General features: G+C 47.5%; 3 protein-coding genes and 1 long non-coding RNA gene across 6 annotated transcripts in view; 1 reads left to right on the top strand and 3 right to left on the bottom strand.

The window, feature by feature from the left end:
• The window catches only part of CCNYL1 (cyclin Y like 1), a 32,400-nt gene extending 29,953 nt beyond the window's left edge, over positions 1-2,447 (top strand). Inside the window, exons 10-11 of the mRNA XM_083712984.1 lie at positions 405-1,009; positions 1,060-2,447. Of these exons, the coding sequence (XP_083569110.1) occupies positions 405-521 (117 nt within the window). The 3' untranslated portion in view covers positions 522-1,009; positions 1,060-2,447. The remainder of the gene's footprint in view (positions 1-404; positions 1,010-1,059) is intronic.
• PLEKHM3 (pleckstrin homology domain containing M3) overlaps positions 1-19,881 on the bottom strand; it is a 798,157-nt gene that overhangs the window by 665,618 nt on the left and 112,658 nt on the right. The window lies entirely within an intron of this gene.
• Positions 1-19,881, bottom strand: part of LOC310833677 — a 244,055-nt gene that overhangs the window by 11,099 nt on the left and 213,075 nt on the right. For both annotated transcript variants that reach the window (XR_014558870.1, XR_014558871.1), the window contains exon 2: positions 3,638-10,718. This is a non-coding gene — a long non-coding RNA (uncharacterized lncRNA). The remainder of the gene's footprint in view (positions 1-3,637; positions 10,719-19,881) is intronic.
• On the bottom strand, positions 11,886-17,337 carry FZD5 (frizzled class receptor 5). The gene has a single exon (XM_083709303.1). The coding sequence runs from the start codon at positions 16,626-16,628 to the stop codon at positions 14,907-14,909; it is 1,722 nt and encodes a 573-aa protein (XP_083565429.1). The 5' UTR covers positions 16,629-17,337; the 3' UTR covers positions 11,886-14,906.

Consider the following 19,881-nt stretch of genomic DNA (forward strand, 5'->3'; position numbering starts at 1 on the left):
TTCAAATATACTAAGCAAATGAAGCTTTACTTGGAAGTATATTGAATGTGCAGCCCTCTAAAGGGACAGTGAAGTTGTTTGCTGAAAAGCAGTGTCTGAAATCTTCACCAAATGCAATTAAAGTGTCCATTTTCAGGCAGGTGTGGGATGCCTTTAGATGCTGCTGCTTAAAGAATGTTTCCGTTTGAGAATTGAAAAACCTAGTTAGTAAATTGGCCTGGAGCCTGCAGAAGAAGCATTCAGATCAATATGATCCTAGGTTTGTGATTGGGTTTTTTCCCCCTGCTACTTCTGAATCAGTAAAGTGAGAGGTAATACAGTTAAACAATGCTGAGATGGGTTGCCTGAGATTCCTGGTTCTCATCCTACGGAGCTCATATTTCTGGCTTGAACATGTTTTCTAGGCTATCTCCAGGCTGTGTGAGGACAAATACAAAGATTTGTCAAAAGCTGCTATGAGACGATCATTCAGTGCTGATAACTTAGTTGGGATCCGCCGTACTAACGCCATCCTCTCTTGAGCAAGATGGAAAGCTGCGATCTTGTGGCGCCAGGATTCCTATCGGCCGGAGATACCACCTCCACTCCAGGCTCACAAGTCAACAGCGATGGTGTCTTCCAGCCAGCGGACGGGGTGAGCACAGCAAGCCAAGGGAGCCCAGAGCCAGAGGAGCATGATTCCAGGCGGAGGGGGGGAGAGATGGAACCTCTTTCAAATGGGCACACTCCATTAAAAATCAAGAGGTTCAAAAACTTTTGAGTCTTCCCCCCTTTTCTCCTCACTGTCCCTCACCCCCCCCAAAAAAAACCCCACAGATGTTTGCTTACTGTGTAGGCCTATAGCTGTGAACTATGTGAGTTTTTAATAATGACTAGTTTTACATTTTAGAATTTGAACATTAACACGACAGTAGTCGCGACGTTCTTCCCCCTCTCAGTCATCCAGGACCAGACTGCGGTTGCCTTTCAGTGCAGTGTTAAATGCTAACACAGTATAAAACCAGTCTATGCTACGGCATTGACCAGTGAAGGGTTCTTCCTTTCACAGTATAAAACCAGTCAATGCTACGGCATTGACCAGTGAAGGGTTCTTCCCTCCCTCCCCTCACCACACATTTACTAGCAAGACTCTCGATTCCTACACTGGAGTTCAGTCAAAAGACCAAGGAGCTGCTGAGCAGCAAGCTGTGCTAACTGTTTAAATGCAAAACCCGACACTTGAGATGGTCAAGGGACTGGAAACCTTTGGGGGCAGGAGCAGAGAAATGGTCTTCTGTGTTCACTGATTTGAAAGCCAGTTGGTCAGGGTCCATTTCTTGTCAACTATGGTGCTTCTCACGTTCTTATACTTCTAGTTGAGCCCTGGGAGAGACGCAGTCTGCATAATACACTTTCTTTTGCCTGAAGCGCTGAATAGAGCTGCATTGAAAGCTTAGCCTGAACAAATGTACTGACTTGGCGATGAACAGACAATAAGGCTGCTCTGCTAAACTCTTCCACTACAAACAATGGATATGGAGCAAGGTTTGCTTTTGTCCTGTGCTGCCAAAAAGCTTTAAATTCACAATGGAGAACTATTTTGAAGGTGCTGGACGTGTTGATGAGGGAGGTATGATGATCTTCAGTTCATATCATTACTCTTTTGAAAACACTTTTTCCCCTTTTAAAACCCAGTATATAATGTTCCTTGCTCTGGAAGTGAACTTCTAAACATTGGCTTTTTGTGTAAATTAATTTTGCTTGTCCAGAATGGGTATTTGGGGTGAATCAAGTTTTCTGCTCCTAAAAGTAGGAAGCAACCTAGATTACAAACCTTCACCACTCCAAGTCAGATAATCTAAACAGTTTATACAGTGAAAGCAGTCCCTATTGCAACCTGGTACCTTTTGCTATTACTTAATATCCAGCCCAACTTGCTTCTTGAATTGTCAGTGGCACTTGGACTGTTAGGCCCCATCTGCATTTAAAGCAGTATCATGCCACTTTAAACTGCCATCATTTTCCCCAAAGAATTCTGGGAAGTGTGGTTTGTTAAGGGTGCTGAGATTCATTAGTAGACCCCTTTTCTCTCTACAGAGCTACAATTCTCAGAGTGGTTTAGCAATCAATCCCTCTTTCCGGGGACCTCTGGGAATTGTAGCTCCTTGAAGAGAATAAGGGTCTTCTAACAACATTCAGCACCTTAAGAACTACAGTTCTCAGCATTCTTCGGGGGATGCCATGACTGTTTAAAGTGGTGGGAAGCTGTTTTAAATGCAAAGTGCAGATGGAGCCAAAGTCTCATGCTGTATTTTAACCTACCAGCTCTAGGCAGGCATTCTACAGAGTCTGTGATTTCAGGTATTAATCACAATTCAGTTTTGAAACAAAGGCTACATCTTCAGGTGGCTTTCCTTTCTCATGTTTGTATTAAAAGAGAAGCTAATAATAAACTCTATTTTAATTAAGATCAGGTGGAGTTAGTGTGCTTTGTATGTCTCGGTCCCAAGTTTCTTGGATAAAAATGTTCCTTGGGAGGAAATGTAGAAGAGCCCTGAACCAAGGTGCACTGAAATAGTCTTTAGTGGGGCCTGCTAGATTGCATCCAATGTCTCAATGTTACTACAAAAGTTTTCTGCCTGATTTTTCAGTCCAGAAGACTCAATCCAGAGCAGTTTACGCTAATCAAACAATGAAATTAGTAGCACCAAATCAACAAGACACAACAGCCTCTGCATAAAGCAATAAAAACAGCTGGATATAAACATTCACAAGATCTAGAAGGCTAGATCAGGATGTGGATTCTGGCTCTTCAAAATGATGATGGGCTTTAGCTTCAGCCAGCATTCCCAGTTAGCAGCAATAATTGGAGTTATAATCCAGCTATATCTAGAGGGCCATAAGTTCCCCATTCATGGTCCAGACAAATAAAGCCATATTTTCTGGCATCAAAAACACTTCTAAACCTCAGAGGTGTCATGCAGAGAGCATGCCGTACATGGAGACAGCACCACTGAAATGATGCAATAGCCATCTACCACTCTCCTCTCCTCTGAAGGTAAGGAGGACTTGGAGAAAGGCTTCTGAGCATTGTGACTTTTTAATGTTGTCTCCCACCTTGCTACTAGGCACGAGGAAAATAAGGGAAAAAATCGTTTTGTCAAAAGCATATTCTCAGCGGAGAGTCTACTAGTTTTGCCACTGTGTGTGTACTTACTTGGGAGTAACTTCCCAAATTCATTCCTGGAATGTGAAGTAAACTGGAAATGCCATTCCAAGATGTCTAATGTTGTCCAGCTAGCCTTTAAGTAAAAAACTACAAAGTAAATTATTAAACTAATTTCTGTCCACCAGAACACAATCAAGCTTTCCATGAACTCTTCAAGCTGATCATAGTGCAGCTTCAAGTAATATAAGTGCAAAAATGTTCTTTCCATTGGGAGCACACCAGGTATTCACGTCCAGTAGGCTTCCAGCAAGGCTTGAATTGCACTTTATTCAAAAAGTGCTTGTTCAACAGGTGGGTGTGAGTAGGGACAAGCTTAGTGAGCAAGTAGGGCTTGAAGGAAAAGGGTAGACTCCATTAGCATCTATCATAACATTTTGCAACAGCACCCTGCACGCAGCTGCAAGGGGGAGCGTGTGCATTTTCACTTACCAAATAGATGGTTGCCACTGTTTGGAGAGGAGGGTGAGATGTTGCACAGTTTACAATGAAAAGGTATATTCAGAAAGGAGAAACCGTACAGTAAACGGAACATCTCACACCCTGCCAAATTCATCTATGTTCTCAAGTGCTGTAGTGAAATTCCATTTGAGTTGCTGATTCAGTGATAACGTCCTTCTGATACAGGAAAGAGCTCTTGACAGTGAATGGCGAACCAGCAATGTACGTGCTAGTTTCAGCGCAAAGTGTTTCTCGTATGCTCACTTTGCCACGTGAAGATACGTTTTTGAAGAGGAGCCCAACCTTGCCCATTCATTCATATGTGCTTAATAGGAAGTTCAGGGACTGGTCAGTGTTCAGCTCACTTGATTGCTGCTGCCATATTGCCTCTTGTGTATAACCGTTTGTTTTTGTCTCCAAGGAAATTACATATTGAAACCTCTTCAAATAGGTTTGCCAGGTAAAAGGACCTGCACTTGAACAGCAGAATAAATGTTAAGGGCTGCTGCTTGTTGCTGAGTAAGCAGGTAGGTGTCAAGGAAGGGAAAGGAGGGAGGTGAGTGTTCCAGTAAAGGGAACGAGTACCTGCTAAAAGGCTTTGTTCTTAAGTGATGAAACTGTTGCTCCTTTTACTGGTATGGTTGCTTCTAGGGAGAAGGGTGCCCAGTGACCAAACGTGGCAAAAGCTTGGATATAATTGTAAGTGGTGCTTTTTCCTGACATTAGCACTGCACCTGGGTGCTGTAGACAAACTATAGGAAAAATGGTAAATCTCTTCTTGATGTGCTGGACTCAGCCTCCACCTGACACTTGAGTAACAACAGGAATCTGTTTGATGGTTAATGGGTCTGTATTTCTATGACCTTAAGGCACTTGGGCATACGTGTGTTTGAACTGCATTTCTCAAGGAAGCTAGGAGCCGTTTAGCGTGGGTATTGTGGTGGTCTGTATGGGACTGATTCAAGGTCATCTGGTAAGATTCAGGGCTTGAGCACAGATCTTGAACTTGGGGGCCCCAAGCCTCTCATTCTTGACCTTTTCCACTTGCCCTGCATCCTTCTGATTCATTGCTTCCTATGTCTGAAATGGGGGGGGGGGGGGGACAACAGCAGTGATGCTGGCGAGAAGATTGTTTTGCCACCAAGGTAATGGAAAATGGTACACTAGATGTGTTTTAGATGTTAATCACTAATCCTGCCCCCCCCCCCCAAAGAAATCAAAAGCAGTGACTTCAGTTCGTATCAGGCGTTTCTGGGCATTTTCCGGACTTGAGAGTTTGGTGCCCCTGTTCATAGAATCTTAATGTAATGTTAAAGCTCTACTTGTTTTCTGGAGCGAACAAGCAGCAGAATTCAATGTGGGCTTAAACTGGTGAATGGAGCAGGTCTCTGTATATATGTGCATAAAGGCATAATGAGCAAGCTGGATGGACCGCCATCTATGACAGCTAAAAAATGAGATGCTTGCAACATTCACAAGGTTGCTTCTGTTAGGGAGCCAGGTTCCTGGGTTAGTACATAACTGCCTTTTTTATTTCCTAGGAAAGAAAAGCCCAGCTCCAGATTCTTCTCCACTTCCTAACATAGATAAGGGGATAGCTTCAAGCTTTGCAGCTTGAAACACGCTTAGGGGAGGGAAGTATTCTGTGTTTGCCTAGCTCTCTGGGCAATGCTGCAGCAATAACAGCAGCAATCTTCCTTCTAAAAAACTGTAAGACATGTCTGGATCTCTCTCACACACAGTTATCTCTGTGTGCGCAAGTGCTGAGCATTATCATAAGTGAGCATACTAACCCCTTCCTTCCTTGTATTTTAAGTCTCTTCCTGAGCTCTTCCAAAGATTTATGACCGAAAGAGGGATTTCCTTCAAAGGAAGAAAACTTCCAGTTTGCCTCATGTGCTGTGTTGTAGTGGAGAGACCTTTGCTTACAGCACCGTTTGTGTCTCACAGCAGCCCTGGGTGATAAACTAGGTTCGTGGGTAATAACTAATCACTGCTCCTTGAGCCTTACCTAGTCAGCTTTGTAATGGAGCTGACGTTTGAGCCTTGGTTTCCCCCAAACATACAATGTAAGACCCTTTAGCCGCCACAGCCCATTGGCACAATCCTGAAAATACATGCCCAAAATCTGAGTGACAGCAAAGCTACCTTCTTTTTGAATAGCTGTGCTTTTTATCCTGCCTCACGCAGGGTTTCTTATCTTCCCTTGACCTGTGTTATGGCGAGAGGGAACTGTCTTCCCCTGTGTGTGTTAAAAGATGTCTGAGAATGCAGAACAAGGGGCCGCTGCAAATGAAATAAATGTTTCTGTGCCTCTTCACTGGACTTGAGGGCATTGTGGACAAATGTAAGACGTACGTTGTGGTGACATATTAAAGACAATGTGTCGTAGGCGAGGGGGGAGATGGGCATTATTCCTTGCATGGGAAGTGGAAATGGTTAGCTGCGATGTGGCCATCTCAAGGCATTGCCTTCTGAGCTGGTTCCAGTACTTTTAGGAGCTGCATAAATGGTAAGGACATGGGCAACAGTTCTCGTTTCTCCCTTTCTGGGACGTGAGCAAGCAGCGCAGATGGTTGGCATATTAGATTTTTCTGCTTTTTTCCTTTTTCTAGTGGCCTTTGGTTCCTTGAAATGGAACATCACACCCCAGGATACAACTGGTTGGGGAAAAGGCTTGCCTTTGGAATTTCGAATTCTCATGCAATTTCAAACTCCCTACTGCCACTGGTAAAGACGTAAAGGATGCTTACAACCTTCTAAAAAGCAGGATACAAAACAATTTGGGGAGTTGCTCCTTTAGAATTTCAGAGAGAATACTTTTTATTCTTAAAGAAAATGACAGACCTGGAAGTTACTGAACTATGATTCCACAAGTTGAATCCCACTGTGAATTTACTAAGTGGCTCCAGGCAACTCAAAAGCTTTAAGCCCCATCTGCAATATGCGGGTGGTAAGACCAACATTAATCATCTTTACAAGCCTGAATACAATGGTATATTCAAAACCATTTGAATACATATATATGGTGACAGTAGCAGTACTTGTACACAGCAGCAGAGACTGCCTTGCATCCACCTAGAGTAGAGGTTAGTCACACTTCATGTTTCGGAAATATAATCATGGTTGTCTCTGAAAAGAACTTGGGAGTGCCTTGTTAATTTTCACAATGCATTTGGAGTAGTTTGTCTGGCATGAGCCATTTTTAGTTGTGCTGCTGTTCAGTAAAGACTGCCTGCTACAGTACGTGAATTCAATATGCAAGTCTAGTTGGTTGCATAAATCAGTCATTGTGTGATGACAAATTAAAGGACTGTGGGCTCAGTGGCAGTCCATCACTCAGCTGCTGGGGGCTCTGGTATTCACTCTCTCCACTGTCTCGGTAGTTTTTCCTCTGCTCATGTATATATAGCAGTTTCAGACTCAAACTGCTGCTGAAGTCTTGATTTGAGAAAATCATATAAACGAGGGGGTATCTTGGATCAGTTTTAGCTAGCAGGAGCGGGGATGAGCTCTTTCTTTAAAGTGTCACGTCTATTTATAAAGTGGTCATTTGTTAATTAAGCTGTGTTTGGCTTAAAACTCTTTTAGGTTAACTCTTTGGCATTGCAAGCATTAACCTCCTATAAATGATGCACTGAGGAAGGTACTCCATCCATGTTCTGTGGAAAAGGTTCTAGGCTTTTCTCCACTTCCAAGCCAAAAAGCCTGTTACCGCTTAGCAGAACTTCCTTGATGGTTTTATATAATGGTTCTTTTCCCAGACAGAGAATACATTCCTGTAATTTTTGTTTTGTTTTTTCAGTTCACCATAATCACAAACTGGAAAATAAAGCTATGGTTTGTCTTTGTTTTCTTGCAACTCTGTTTTCTTGGGTTTCTTTTTTTATTTGCATAAAATGTATGCCGCAGTTTGTTATACTTTAAAAAGATCCTTAAAATGTTGGCCCTGGAATGAACAGGATGGAGAACTTTTCGAAAGCCACTTCTTATCGAGTTGCTGTGGCTTGGGATTCTGTTACACTATCTGTCCCTGTGTAATTTCTATGCAAAAGCTGGAAGTTTGGCACAGAGCTTTTGAAAAACCAAGCCCTTCATCAGCATTTTCTTTAAAACAGCCCTGTATATCAGAGTACAACAGCTAGTGGCCTGTAAAAGGTTAGGTTGCGTACTACAAACACACATACACACAGAGCGAGAGCGAGAGAGACTGTTCACTTTTCATATAGAATTATTCCGTAACCATGCTTGCAATAATCATGTTTAGGCATTTATTTAGGTGGCAGTTTGAAGTTAGTTTATTTCCTCTTAAAGCTTTTTACAGAGTCAACAATGTCTTTTCCTTTCATTTTTTTTTACATCATTTGGCATGGTATTTTCATAATCATATTGCAAATAGTATGTAAAAGCTTCATCCCTCCACAAGGCACAACTGAAAAAAAGCAGCCTGACCCAAGCATGAATCCAGTATCAAGTACAGCCATTTAATGCCCCTGACTTCCATCCTGTTTATCTGTATCCAAAGCTGCCTCTTTGTCAGTGAGAATTTACAACCTGCTTCCAACCCGTATCAAAAGTTCACTAGAGATTCAGAATATATACAAACTTAATTCTTTTAATACAAATATTTACATACTATAACTACACGGTGCAATTCTGTCTTGGAACATGCCGATGTACACAATGTCTCAATGAAAAAGAACCCTGTAAGTGTCAAAACGAATGACAACTTGTACACTGATGTTTTCTGCATTCCAAAAGGCAATGTTATGCAATATATTATGCCCTGCTTCTTACTTTTCAATCTCTTCCTTTTATCATCTGGCAACCGTTTTAGTTTCCTTACCATAAGCAGTCATGTTCCTAAACTACTGCAAGCACAACTTTTTGATTCATCAAGTTATTGCATTAGGCTACAAACATCGTATTAAACCAATAAGGTTGGGTGACTTCAGAAACCACTTAAGTTAAAATTGGGCCTCTCAACAGCCCATGTTCCATCCAGCTCCCTTCCCCAGCTATTGATTGCAGCCTACCAGGACTTTTGATAAACCTACTTTAGCTGCCTGCCTGCAATGACAAACAGGCTGATTGTCAAGGCCATGTTTTGGCTGGGTGTTTCACAAATTGTGCAAGGTGAGCTATTTCAAACTTTAACCAGAAGGTGCCTGTACCTTCTAGCAAAGTTGCAACCAGCAGATTTATTTTCCCTGTACTGTATCGCCATTCCACTAGGTACAGCATTGGGTGGAAATAAGAACAGTAGACATAATAGGTGAGATCAGGATTTTCAAAGCAGTCACCAATACATTCAAAAATGTGCATCTGTATGTTGTGCATCTGTATATTTGCATGGTTTGGTGAGGAAAGTAAAAAATATACAGCTGGTCTCTTTCTCCCTGCAAGACAGTTTACATAGCCACTGCCGATCTACTTAGTAAATCAGTACAGTGGACCAGGAAACTGCAGGTAATGAATGGAAACATGCACAGCAAAGTCTGGAAGGATGCCCTTTTCATTTTTGCACTGAGTTTGGTATAGAGGAAGCTGCAGTGAGGACCAAACCCTGGGGACAATGCTAAAATAAGTATTGGCAATTGAAACCTGCTTACTGCACAGATTATAGTGGGAGGGAGAAATCATGAATCTTGTTAGCATATGACAAATGTAAATGAAATTCAGTATTTTCTACTTCAGTCACAGCTTGGCTAGGTAGTGAAACCAGTTTGGGGCAGGGGAGACGAAACGAGCAATAAATTTGCTCAAATGCATTGCTCAGTTGGCTTGGTCTCTCTGATGAAGGTAGCAGAGCTAACGGCGGTTTAAGCTAATATTTCAAAGAACATCTTTTCCATTGTGCCATTAGCAATAAATATTACATGATATACTTCTCCTTGGGGTGGGGGAGGCAACTCAGGTTAACCAAAATATTTATTGTTCTACAAATTGAAGAAAGTAATCCCAACACAGTTCCCACTTAAGGCCATTAATTTCAATGGATTTAAGTGTGCCCTAATGCCATGTTAGATTGTGAGCGAAATGTTTAATGTTGTCAAGGTGAACAAGTCATTTCAACTGGTCTGCACTGTTACAGCATTTAAGCTCCCTAAAGCAGCTGGGCAAGGGGGGGGGGGGACGACAAACCTCACTGCGGCACAACTTTAATAATTTCCTCATAAAGAAAACCAGAAGAAAAATTGCTCAGTAATAATGAATATGAACATGGTTGTTTTGAAGGAGTGATACTGTGCTGGAGCATTTTCCACCAAAGTCCTTTGGAAAGGAAGAATGCAGCCTAGAAAAGCATACCAAGGATGGCCATTGGCATTAAATTGAGTGAGGCTGCCATCCAAAATGACCAATGCCAAGCCCAGAGGTATAGCAGTAGAGTGACCCCCCTGCATCACCATTGTGGCCGGTTGGCAGCTTATAATTCAGAATCAAGTTGACGCCAAGCATCCCTCTAGCCTTTTTCTCCTGCAGTACACAAGGAGAGGCAGGTCCATAGATTCTGGAAGGAGGTCATTCAACCACTGCCTTCATGGTAGGGTCTCCCACTTAACTTAAATAAGACTGACAGACAGCACAACCGGAAGGAAGGAAGGAAGATGCATATGCTGCAGAAACAGCCAGAGGGGCAGTGGTTAGATCCTGATCGCTGCTCTCTTCTCACGGCATCCACCACAATGAGGCTCACCAGGAGGCTGTGGACAAGTCACTCAACCGACCTCACAGGGTTGCTTTGAGGGTAAAATGCTATTTGCTCCAAGTTATGGACTTCGAGGAAGGATAGGATGCAAACCCTTTTAAAAAAAGAGTTACTAAACTTCTCAAGGAAAAAAAGCCCCTCCTCTTCCCCCCACCTCCAGAGGAAGTTTTGGTCTACGTCAACCCGCATCCTGGTTATTTTAAGATGCCAGATCCTTGTCAGTTCTGTGACAAGAGAAGCAGAGGTAAGTGAACCCTGTAATATTTTGGGTAGTGTTAATTTTTAAAAACAAGAGCAACTCTTAAACTCAATGGATGATGTCTGCAAGCTGGAGCTACTCTGTCAAATACCGTATTTTTTGCTCTATTAAGACTCACTTTTTCCCTCCTAAAAAAATAAGGGGTAATGTGTGTGTGTCTTATGGAGCGAATGCAGGCTGCACAGCTATCCCAGAAGCCAGAACAGCAAGAGGGATTGCTGCTTTCACTGCGCAGCGATCCCTCTTGCTGTTCTGGCTTCTGAGATTCAGAATATTTTTTTTCTTGTTTTCCTCCTCCAAAAACTAGGTGCGTCTTGTGGTCTGGTGCGTCTTACAGAGCGAAAAATACGGTACTTGAAAACCGCCTGTAGAAGAATAGCCAAATTCCTTCCAAGAAGTTCTGCGCCTCTGCACTTTCCCTGTGCCTTCCATGGGCTCCAGAGGAAAAGGGGAGCGTTGGAAGTTCCTGTCCAGGCCAAAGCCTCTCTGGCCAAGTTTCCACCAGCCCCTCCTCTCTCGCCTCCGCCTGCTGCATCCATGTGTATGCTTAACATTTGACACCACACGGCCATCCATCCGGTCCAGGAACTGGATGTGTCCTTTCCCAGGTTGCACACTCCCTCCGGCTAACGCCCAGCAGTAGCAGCAGATGTGGGAGCTGAGCCTCCAAAGAGAAGGAAGCTCTGGCATCATCTTGCAACCCTCCTCCCCACATTATCTTGCCAGCAGGCAGGGAGCTCCACCAGCATAGCTGTTTCCTGTGCCGCTGGGTTAATGTAAGAGTCCGATCCTGTTCACACTTTTCCCCATCCAGTAAATGAGATGAGAAGAAACCTTCCTAAGGGAAGGCACTGGGGAAATGTTCCAATTGCAGCCACTGCTGGGCAGGTGTGCATGAAGAAACAGAGGCTGGAACAAGAAGAAGAAGAAGAAGAAGAAGAAGAAGAAGAGTTTGGATTTGATATCCCGCCTTTCACTCCCTTTAAGGAGTCTCAAAGCGGCTCACATTCTCCTTTCCCTTCCTCCCCCACAACAAACACTCTGTGAGGTGAGTGGGGCTGAGAGACTTCAGGGAAGTGTGACTGGCCCAAGGTCACCCAGCAGCTGCAGGTGGAGGAGCGGAGACGCGAACCCGGTTCCCCAGATTATGTGACTACCGCTCTTAACCACTACACCACCACTGGCTCTCAAGTGATCCTGGAAAGAGTTGCTTTTGTTCAAAGTGACCTCATGGCAGCCAATGGATACCTTAGTAAAAGAAATGCATTGGCAACTGGATGGAAAAGATGCTGTTTTATTTTGAGAGGTGTGGGCCAGCCCCGCTTAAATTCTTTAGACCATGTTACGTCTACTCAAGACATAAAAGCTCAATGAGCTCAAACAGTTACTCCACGGTAAGTGTGCGCATATATATATAGGATTGTAGCCTGACGTCCTGTTGCTTTTGAACAGAGTGAGTTAAGCACATACTTAACTTCCCCACTGAAATTGGAAAGCCAAAACCATTGGGCGGGGGTGGGGGGGAATGGTTTGGGAAGTGATGTGGAAAACTTTACCACTTTAAGCAGTAATGGATATCCTTCACAGGCCCAGGTCACACATAATCCTGCAGTTATGCAGTGATAGTTGTGCACATGGAAACCAGCACTTAGAAATAGGCTTTTTTTTTCTGGGTTAGGGTTTTAGCATGGGCAGGATCAGTGCCAAAGCCCTAGCTAAATGGGTGAGCGGTGGATTTGCTTCCCCACAAACCTAGGTGGTCATATCCACACCACACTTTAAAAGCACACGGCTGCCTCCAATGAATCTGGAGAACTGTAGTTTGCTAAGGGTGCTGAAAATGGTGGCTCTTTGGGGTGTAAGTTACAGTTCCCAGGGTTGTTAGGGAAAGCCAACTGCTTTAAATGTGTGGTATGAATGCCACCCTTGTATGGAGGCCAAAGAGGTTTGGATTCTCCGGAGGTTGCCCGTTCACAAACTGAGCAGGCGAGTAAATCAGAGTTCAGGAGAAACTCACCAACCTCTTTGTAAAGCAGATCCAAATTCAATATCCTGCCCCCCCCAAAAAAAAAATCTTATTACCAGAATGAAGTTTTTTCCATATAGAACTGAAGTGCTAACACTTTTCACTGAAAGAGGTCTGGCTCCCTCGACAGAAACCAACACACACATACAGCGCTAGGGATCTACTGCCATATCTAATATTGTTTCGGGTTAATACAGAAGTATCAGCATTTAAGGTTTAAAAGCTGAACAGCTTTCCTTAGAAGGTGACTTTTGCCACTGCTTCAAAGGCTAGAAATGGAGGGAGGGGTGTTGATTGTCGTTCCCTGCAGTTGCAGCTGTTGTTGGGGGGGGGAACACACAACGCATTCAATCTTATGGGGATTGCACTAGGGGCACAGCTCTACTTTCTAAAGGGGGGGAGGCGGAGAGGGATTAGCATTAACAATACCTTACAAATACATACCCAGCCTCACTCAGGGCAGCCATATGTTAAAAACCTGTTATCCAAGAACCATTGTTTCAGTAGATGGGGGGGGGGTAGAGAGTAGGGAACCAAAACATGCCCAGTACCTTTTCAGGTAAGTCCCCTTACACTCAAGAAGACATACTGCTGAACAAACTTGCAGAGGATCAGACTGCTAGTGTGCCAAGCCATAAATCGATTCTTTGTGGTTCTTTATAGCTTTACCTCTTGAGTAATTCTTCATACCTTGTGTCAACTGATTTTTCAGTCCCTCGAGTCAAAAGAGAATTTGCGGTGAAATGAATCTTAAAAAAACTTGTTGCTGTTATCTGTCACCCCACCAGGGCAGGTAGAACTGGAATAGGAGAGACAGAGAGACTAACATCTTTGAAAATGACTATGGGGCTGAAACCCTCTATCTACTTTCCTGGGAGTAAGCCCCACTGAGTCAATGGGACTTAGTTCTGAGTAAACATGCACAGGCTTGCAGCTAAGAAAAGCACAGTCCTCATTTGCAAAATGTTGTGAAATCATGTACAGCGCTTAACAAGGACTTCTGGTCTGCATCTGAATTCATGCAGCCCTTCCTACTTTCATTTTGAATGCTGAAGAGAAACTAATACACCAATGGCTTTATGAGGCCGCCTGGCAAAGGCATGCGTAAAAACTGATGATGGTGGACTTACACCATCCAGAAATAAACCTGAAACCAGACTCTGCTCAATCTCAGCTCCACAACTCACCCATTTTGAAAGCAGAGCCTCCCTCCAAATTGATACCCCTTTATATCTGAAAACTTCAGTAGCACGTTTTGTTGAAACAGACAACGTAGCGTGAGAAAGTTCTGCTACCAGGAAACTTAACATTTGCCTGACTGCAGCTGCCCACCCCAACCTAGTGGAAAGGAATCTAAAATTATAATTTCACCAATTAAATAGTAAGTGTCCTAAGGACCAAACTAGATTGTGTGGGAGACACAGAATACAGGAGAGACTTGGACGGAGAGTAAGCTGCCCTCAAAGGATGTCTCTGAAAACTAGTTGCTGGGAATCGCACGGGGCTGGGGCTGTTCTGGCTGCACTCTGGGCGTCTGCTTGGCCACTGTGAGAGCTGGTGCTGGACTGCAGGTGCCTTTGGCCTGATTCAGCAGTGCTCTTCTTACGCTCTTAAGCACACACACACCGACCTCAATGGGACTTGCTTCCAAGTAAACATGTATAGGATTTCACTATCCTGAATAGGAATGCAGAAGCCAAAGAACAGTGGATGTTCCTTTTCCTCCCATTTGCTCCTCCTCAGCTACTTTCCCAATGGTGCGAGGAAACTGATTGGGATGGGGGGGGGAGGCGGGACTCATTCTGAGCGGAAAAACAGCAGGAAGAGAAAGGCTAAAGTAGCCCCTGCCCTTCAGAACTGCATCCTCCAAGACTGCTTTTTTCATTATACCTGGAAACTAATTCACACATACCCCACATAAAGAGTTAGATCTTAGCTTGCTCCTTCCACGCTTCCCCAGGAAAAACAAAATGCATTCCCAAGGCTGTAGCGTGCTCTTAGTAAACCCTGCAATTTTGCAATATGGGCAAAGCAATGTGTCCATTCCCCCCCCCCCATGAACACACCCCTCTTTTGTGTCTCCATCAGGAGATGGAGCAAAGTGTTTCACCACAGACAGACCAAATGACAGGTTAAAAAACAAAGCTCCAGGGGTTATTTCAAAACCTTTTTGCAGCTGGGAGCTCAAGTCACACTGTGCTTACCTGCTCCCAACTACGACCAAGTAAGGTGCTTTGGGGGTTTTTTTGCTCCCCCTCCCTTTTTTTCAGACGTGGGACAGTGGGACTTGTTTGTGGTAAGGAGCAGGGTTCGGCAGGCCACCCCTGGCCGTCAGAGCTGCGCTGGCTTCGTTGTACATGCCGGTGCTCCCAGGCTTCCCGCTCCGGCAGCACCTGCTTGTGAAGCGTCTCCAAGACTCGAGGGTCTTCCCCGACCAAATCCAGACCCCCGAGGTGATTCCCACCACCAGGCACATGAAGTACTTCAGCATAAAGACAGCATAGTCGGGCTTGACCTTGGGCTTCTCCCCAGGGCAAGAGCAGTTTTGCGCCGTCTCCCACCTTTCCCGGTAGTGCTGCTCATAAATGTAGCAGGCCACCACTATGGTGGCCGGGACCGTGTAGAGCACCGTGAAGATGCCAATCCGGATCATCAGCTTCTCCAGCTTGTCTGTTTTGGTGCCCCCTTGCTTAATGACACTCCGGATCCTGAAGAGGGACACAAAGCCGGCCAGCAGAAACATGGTCCCTGTGAACAGGTACACCACCAAGGGGGCCAGGACGAAGCCCCGCAGCTTGTCTAGGTTCTGGTTGCCCACATAGCAGATGCCGGCCACCGGGTCGCCATCCACCGAGCTCAGGGCCAGCACCGCGATGGACTTGACGCTGGGGACGAGCCAGGCGGCCATGTGGAAATACTGGGAGTAGCTAGCGATGGCTTCGTTGCCCCACTTCATGCCGGCAGCCAAGAACCAGGTGAGGGACAAGATGACCCACCAGATGGAGCTGGCCATGCCAAAGAAGTAGATCAGGAGGAAGACCACTGTGCAGAGGGCAGGGCCCGTGGTCTCGTAGTGTATGTGGTTGTAATCTTTATTGCAAGCCACGCTGGCGTGGCCCACCACCAGCCGGATGATGTAGCCGATGGAGACGAAGAGATAACAGGCGGACAAGAAGATGATGGGGCGCTCCGGGTACTTGAATCTCTCCATGTCGATCAGGAAGGTGGCCACTGTGGTGAAGGTGGAGATAAAGCAGAGGACAGACCACAGGCCTATCCAAAAGGTGGCAAAGGTCTTCTCGTCCTGGGTGAAGTAGGGCTGGAAGCAAGGGACAGCGCAGTTGCGGACGTGGCCCGTCTCAATCTTGTTGTAGAGCGGGTGGGACTCTTCGGAGATGAAGACCAGGGGCTCCCGGCACTCGCACGCCCGCTTGCAGCCGGCCCCGTTCAGCGGGGTCAGGTTCCTGTGGGCACCTTTGGAGGGGCGGGTGGGCTTGCTGAGGAAGGGGGGCAAGGTGGTGGCGGCCTCGGTGCGGTTGTAATCCATGCACAGCATCTCGGCGTCGCCCAGGACAGGCAGCTTGTCGCAGTTCATCCTCTCGGGCCAGGCGAAGCCGTACTGCCGCATCAGGGGAGAGCAGCCGGCCTTGGCTCTCTCGCAGACCGAGCGGCACGGAGGCAGCGGCTTGGCGTAGTCCAGCAGGCAGATGGGCGTGTACATGCTGCACAGGAAGAACTTGAGGTCCGGAGAGCACTGGATCTCCACCAGGGGCCAGAACTGGTGCACCTCCAGCCCGGCCTCGTCCTGCGTGTCGTGGTTGAACTGGTTGGGCATGTAGGTCAGGTTGTAGCCGATGCCCTTGCACATGGGCACCGTGATCTCCTGGCACACGATGGCCTTGGAGGCGCCCGCCGACGGAGCGGGAGCCTGAAGCAGCAGCAGCAGCAGCAGCAAGAGGCTCAGCCACGCGTCGCGGAGGCCGGCCATGGGGAAGGGGGGAGCGCGCTGGGTTTAGCTCTTCGGATCAAGTCCCGGGAAGGAGAGCCGGGGGGTCCCCGTAGCAGCAGCAGCAGCAGCAGCAGCGTCGCCCAAGGCGCACATGATGCGAGGCGCCCCCTCGCAGTCCGCTCCGAGCCCCGCCAAGCCAGTCACCCCGAAGTCCTTCAGCGCCGGCTGAAGGCGCACCTGGGCGCTTCTGTTCCCCGGCCGGCCGGGCGTCTTAAGGGGGGTAAAACCCGGAGGGACGCGACCAACCCAAGAGGCGAAACTCCATAGCAAGGCGGCTCCGGGGCGGCTCTCTCCCGGCTCATGCTCGCAAACTCCGCTTCACAGGTCCCCCGACGGGATCGCCAGGGAGAAAAGTTTCTTGGGCGCCGCGGTGCCAAAGTCCCTCCGCGCCGAGCGCACGCGAGCCATGCAAGCGGGACGCGCGTCCTGGCCCGGCCCGGGGGCCGTCACTCTCCGGCGGGCAGCGTTCGCCTGCGGGGCTCGGCCAGCGCGCTGGGCTGGCCGCGTGGAGTCGCCGAGGAGCCGCCGCCGCCGCCGCCTGCCATGCCGCCCTGGCTGCTTCGGCCGCGTCCGACAGCCCGCTCGAGGCTCCTTCCGGCCGGGTCGAGGCTCCGGCACCAAGCGCCAAGCCGGCCAGGCTCGGCTCGCTGTCTGGACGCGCGCAGCCCGCCAAACGCGCCACCGGCGGCGAATGCAGCGCCCAGCCGGAGCCACCTGCGCTCTAGTGCCTGCGCGCCAAGACCGCCCACCCGCCCCGACGGGGCCCGCCCACCCGCGCCGGAGGCCGGCCGACGCACTGGCCCCAGAGCCGCCCCCTCCCCGCGCCAGAAAGAAGCCGCGTCGGGGCCAGCCGGGCCGGGGAGGGAGACCGAGAAGACGTGCGTCTCGGCGCAAAGGGGCCCGCGGCAGCCCCGACGCGGAAGGGACCCTCTCCCCCTGACCCGCCCCTCCACTGCAATTCCCAGCTCCCTTGGCAAATCCCAGTCCCGTCCATGCTTTATTTGAGGCAGGGGTCCTTTAATTGCAAAAACAACACCACGGAGGGCGGGAGGCACCACGAAGTTTGCCCCAGAGTAGAGCCGTCAGTATTAATGACCATGACAGAGTTCTTGGTGCACGGACTTCCATGGGTCTGCCCGGCTTGGAACTTCGTTGAATGCCAACCACGCGGAGACTTCACCCCATAGTAAATGGGGTTACTCTTTAAAGTGGCTGCTGCCACGAGATGTGAAGAAGACACGCGGGCTGCAAGGGAGAATTAGGAAGGATAAGTAACTCCCCCACTTAGCCAACGTGGCTAAATGAAGCCTCCAGGTCCAGCGCAGAGGACTTCCAGCGAATTGCAAATAGTAATACCATAAAATGCAATGCAATAAAAGGAGCGACAACAATATGATTAACAACCAACTGCATCTAGCACAATGCAATAGGATTGCTACAAAAGGCAAGGAAAAAAATAATCAGGTGCTCCGCCAAGACCATTAGTAATTTTCATGTGCTCCACCAGGGTGGGGAGTTTGGGAACTGCCGCCATAGAATTTTTGCTGGTCTTCCAATGCGCCACAAAGCTCTGACTGTTTTCCCTTCAAATTGTGTTGTTGCTGCTATTTATGTATTTGATGTTTACTGGCACCCATAGCACTTTGCAGAGGAATTTAAGTAAGTAATAATAATAATCCCCCCACCAGTGGAGAACAGGAACTGCCTCTGCGCACGGCCTTGATGCTGACATGGAATCTGGCGCTATGAAGGCAGAGCATAGGCACCATCCTTCAAAGTGCACAAAACCAGAAAACTGCACAAGCAAACTATACCAACCATCTGAAAAGTGTGTGCTGTGAATTTATGGTGGCTTTTTTGTGTGTGCACAAACCCAGAAAACCACACAAGCAAAATTTCAGCTGCCTGACTGGGAGCTTTTGCACTCTTCTTGGGTGTGGATTTTCTTTGTGTGTGCACAGGTATCAGCAGCGTAGCGTGGGTTGTCAGCACCCGGGGCAAGGCAAGTAATTTGCGCCCCCTAACCCCTAACCTGCTGCTGCTGCCAGTTTCTTCTTGCTGCTGCCTGGGCTGGTCTGGTGTGGTTCTCTCCCGTGCTCAGCGCTGCGCTGGGCGGCCGCTGCACTGTCCCTCCCCCAGATAGTCCCTCGCTCTCTCTCCGCTCCGCACGCCTGGCACCCACCCCCTCCACAGTGGGCGGCGACCCGGCGACTCGGATCGGATTTGCACAGCCAGCACTGCAGTGAGAGAGAGAGAGTGAGCCAGGTAGGGGCAGAGAGCTGCGAGTGCGAGCGCGCCCCCCCCCCCAGATGTTGCGCCCGGTGCGGCCGGGCCCCCCTGCACCCCCCACGCTACGCCACTGACAGGTATCTGTGTGTGTGCCCTGCCAGGACCTCATGGGCACAATAGAATCAACAAATGAGGCAGGGCAAACAGAAAGGGGGATGCCTGCTTGCAGAAACAGAAAAGGCTGAAGTTCCTCCTCTTACCTAAATTCAAATACAAGCAGGTGTGAACTGCTCCAGTCTATTCTGAATGGAGGAAGTGGATTAACAGATAAATCGTGCTCAGTCCACTGTGTCTCGTAGCACCAAATTCCGTAAGTTAATTTTGCCCTTGGTGAGCAAGTTTTATACTGAACCAGACAAATTGATCCATCTCACTCAGCAATGTCTACACTGACAGGCAGTGGCGCTTTGTGATTTCAGGCAGAGGTCCCTCCCAGCCCCTGCCAAGAGAGGCCACCTGGAACCCGGGACCTGCATGAATAGCAGGAGCATTAGCCCTGAGCAAGAGCCTTCCCACAGTGCCTTCCAGTCTGGGGAAGGTCCTGCCCATTGATTTCGAAAAACAAGGCAAGAGTTATTGAGGTAACATCAATGCACGAACTATGAGATATTCTAATGACTTCTTTTCTATATGCTTTATGCTCTTATCAGTTTCTGTAAGTCACTCTGAGACTTTTTTGTGTGTGGCAAGCAACCAATAGTAGTAGAATTTAATAAGAAATGGAAGATGGATAAACAGAGAGGTATTTCCCCATCCTTGTGATTTTGTGGGGGGTGGAAGCAGCCTCTTTCAGATATATGCCACTTTATGAGACTGACGGAGCCTTTTCCGCCCTTCAGTTAGTTCAGAGCATGCAATGTATCCAAGGCTTTGCACACACCTGGCCTCAGCCTGTATTTTGGAAGTGGTAGAAGGAACCTGCTAGGATAATTGGAGGATGAAG

This window comes from Podarcis gaigeae (genome assembly GCF_964106915.1).
Source record: "Podarcis gaigeae genome assembly, chromosome: 1".
Taxonomy (NCBI): Eukaryota; Metazoa; Chordata; class Lepidosauria; order Squamata; family Lacertidae; genus Podarcis; species Podarcis gaigeae.